The sequence below is a fragment of the Penaeus monodon genome, chromosome 29 (assembly GCF_015228065.2).
Source record: "Penaeus monodon isolate SGIC_2016 chromosome 29, NSTDA_Pmon_1, whole genome shotgun sequence".
NCBI classification, from domain to species: Eukaryota; Metazoa; Arthropoda; class Malacostraca; order Decapoda; family Penaeidae; genus Penaeus; species Penaeus monodon.
The window spans coordinates 1,250,815-1,253,159 of NC_051414.1; the positions used below are offsets into that span (position 1 = coordinate 1,250,815).

The following is a 2,345-nucleotide window of genomic DNA, read 5'->3' on the forward strand; positions in this document are numbered from 1 at the left end:
CGATTTCTTCTGTCTGATCCTGCTCCGTCCGCGCCCCAGCCTCGAACCGTTGCTGGGAGCGTATGGAGCCCACGAAAAAAAAATTTTTTCGTTAGTCAAAAAATAGTTTTTTTAACATTTTTGCCGAGGCTAATGTGGGGCAAATGAGAACAAAACGCCACATATCTATTACTCTACTGTTTGGTATATCTTACATTTCATAGAGTTCACCACAGACAGGGTACAGATGACGAGGGCACTTCAGCTGGCGCACCTGTTGCACCGGCGACGGGTCCCCCCTGCCCAGCCGGCCAGGGGAGTCAGCACAGCGCACCAAGACTTGTCGTCAGCAGTTTGATAGCCCTGGCGACCGTGCAGCATTACCCAGAGACGGTATTTCACAGACAGTGTTTATCAAGGTGGAGGTTACGGCAGGAAAGAAGAGGGCAGCTGTGATTGGGCCCAGGGCGTGATGAGGGCCTCACCCAACTGCAGCATGTATATGTTTCTCTGTCGGTATGGCGCCTCCCCGAACCACATTTTCACTGCTAATGATGTACGAAATTATGCATGCTGCATTCAGCATCCCATACACGGCGCACAGGGGCCAGTGTCGGGTCTTCCTCGAGCAGGAGTTGACTGCACACATTTGGTCGAACGTGTCTATCCCTCTTTTGGTGGCATTTGAGAGCTTGGTGATTTCTGGCTTGTCACTGGCGGCAATGTTGGGCTGGGTGTGTTGGGACAGCTGCGGCACCAGTTTCCTTTTGGTCCTGGAGGTCACGTACAGGCGCATCTCCTTCGTGTAGTTGGAAGCACTAGACCCAAGTTCCTCTTCTTCCTTGTCCCGCAGCGGATGTGGCATTTTCTTCTTGTTTGTTCTCACAGTTCCGACAAGGGTCTTGTATCTGGAATAGGGTAAATCTTTCTGTTTCTGTATCCATAATGTTCAATCGTGTCGCGCCAAGGCAGAGCTGTTAATTAGCCAAATAGCTATTATGGGCGAACTGATGGTTCGACCATTGAGCGCGAGAGCAGGCATGGCAACCCTAAGGAGGCTATAGGGAAGATGGTTGCATGTGGAGCGGAGGGAAATTGATTAGCTGGCATCTCGCCTCGGGCGCCTACCTTGGCCACGCCCCACTTTGACAGAGCTAATACGTGCACTTGACACACACAGTACCAAATATACCTTAGCTTTTTGCAAAGATCCTTAATTCAGGGTAGTCAGATTTCATTCAAATAATGTAACAAGCTTTAGGTCTACTATAACATAAACTACATGAGTGAAATACATAAATTCGGTGAACTGTTGTGCATGCAATCCATGGAATCACAGAGCTCAGTGAATGAAATTGAGAAGTATATCACCTGAATTATTACAAAATGTGGGGGGGGGGGGGGGGACACAAGACACCATTATATGTAGAATGTCAATACGCTTAAACAGACCGCTTTCCCGTCTGGGAAGTTACAGCTGCCACAATAGGGTGGAGCTTATGACATCACGTTAGTGGTGGCAGAGGTAGCCAATCAGGACACAAAATTTTTTTCAATTTACGCATATTTTTTTTTCTATTAATTGTTAGTATCAGTATCAGCAGTGTAACAAAATATTGGCACATTTGTATAAGCTTGCGAAGCTATGTAATAACAATAGCTCCGCGGCTTATACAAAACAAACCGGGAAAATTCATATTTGGTTTTCTGTTACCACATACCTCAGTTGGGATAACGCTACCTCCCATATAGATACCTTTGTGACCTCCTCCCCCAAAAAAATAAAATAGAATAAAAAAAGACCAAGGAGGCTATACAGATACCTTGGATAACCGTTATTGGCAGAGGATCGCTGGCTGGAGAGAAGACAGGCGCATGGCTGGTAGCTCTACCTCGCACGATTTCTGCTCGTTTTGCTTTATGTGGAATAATTTCTAATGATACGAATGGCAAGCATCCTTTTTTCATTCGCCGTTTGAACCACGATCATGTCACAATTTATCGTAGGTCGAGCCATGGGAACTGACGTAAATCGCAACTGTTTTGTAGAGTTGACATCCACAGTTTACCACGTTCAGCCACCCCGACGCTACAATCAAACCTGATCGCTACCCCACACGATTGCTGATTTACGTCAGTTCCCTGGCTTCCGACCTACTGATAAATTGTGACATGATCTGTGGTTCCAAGGCGAATGAAAAAAGGATGCTTGCCATTCGTATTCATTAGAAATTATTCCACATAAAGCAAAACGAGCAGAAATCGTGCCGAGGTAGAGCTACCAGCCATGCGCCTGTCTTCTCTCCAGCCAGCGATCCTCTGCCAATAACGGTTATCCCAAGGTATCTGTATAGCCTCCTTGGGTC

General features: G+C 46.7%; 1 protein-coding gene across 1 annotated transcript; it reads right to left on the reverse strand.

The window, feature by feature from the left end:
* Positions 1-460: 460 nt before the first annotated feature.
* Positions 461-2,153, reverse strand: LOC119591608. Its single transcript, XM_037940366.1, has 2 exons — positions 2,113-2,153; positions 461-887 (listed from the first exon to the last, which is right to left on the reverse strand). Exons 1-2 carry the CDS (start codon positions 2,151-2,153, stop codon positions 461-463), a joined length of 468 nt encoding a protein of 155 aa, XP_037796294.1.
* Positions 2,154-2,345: the final 192 nt, after the last annotated feature.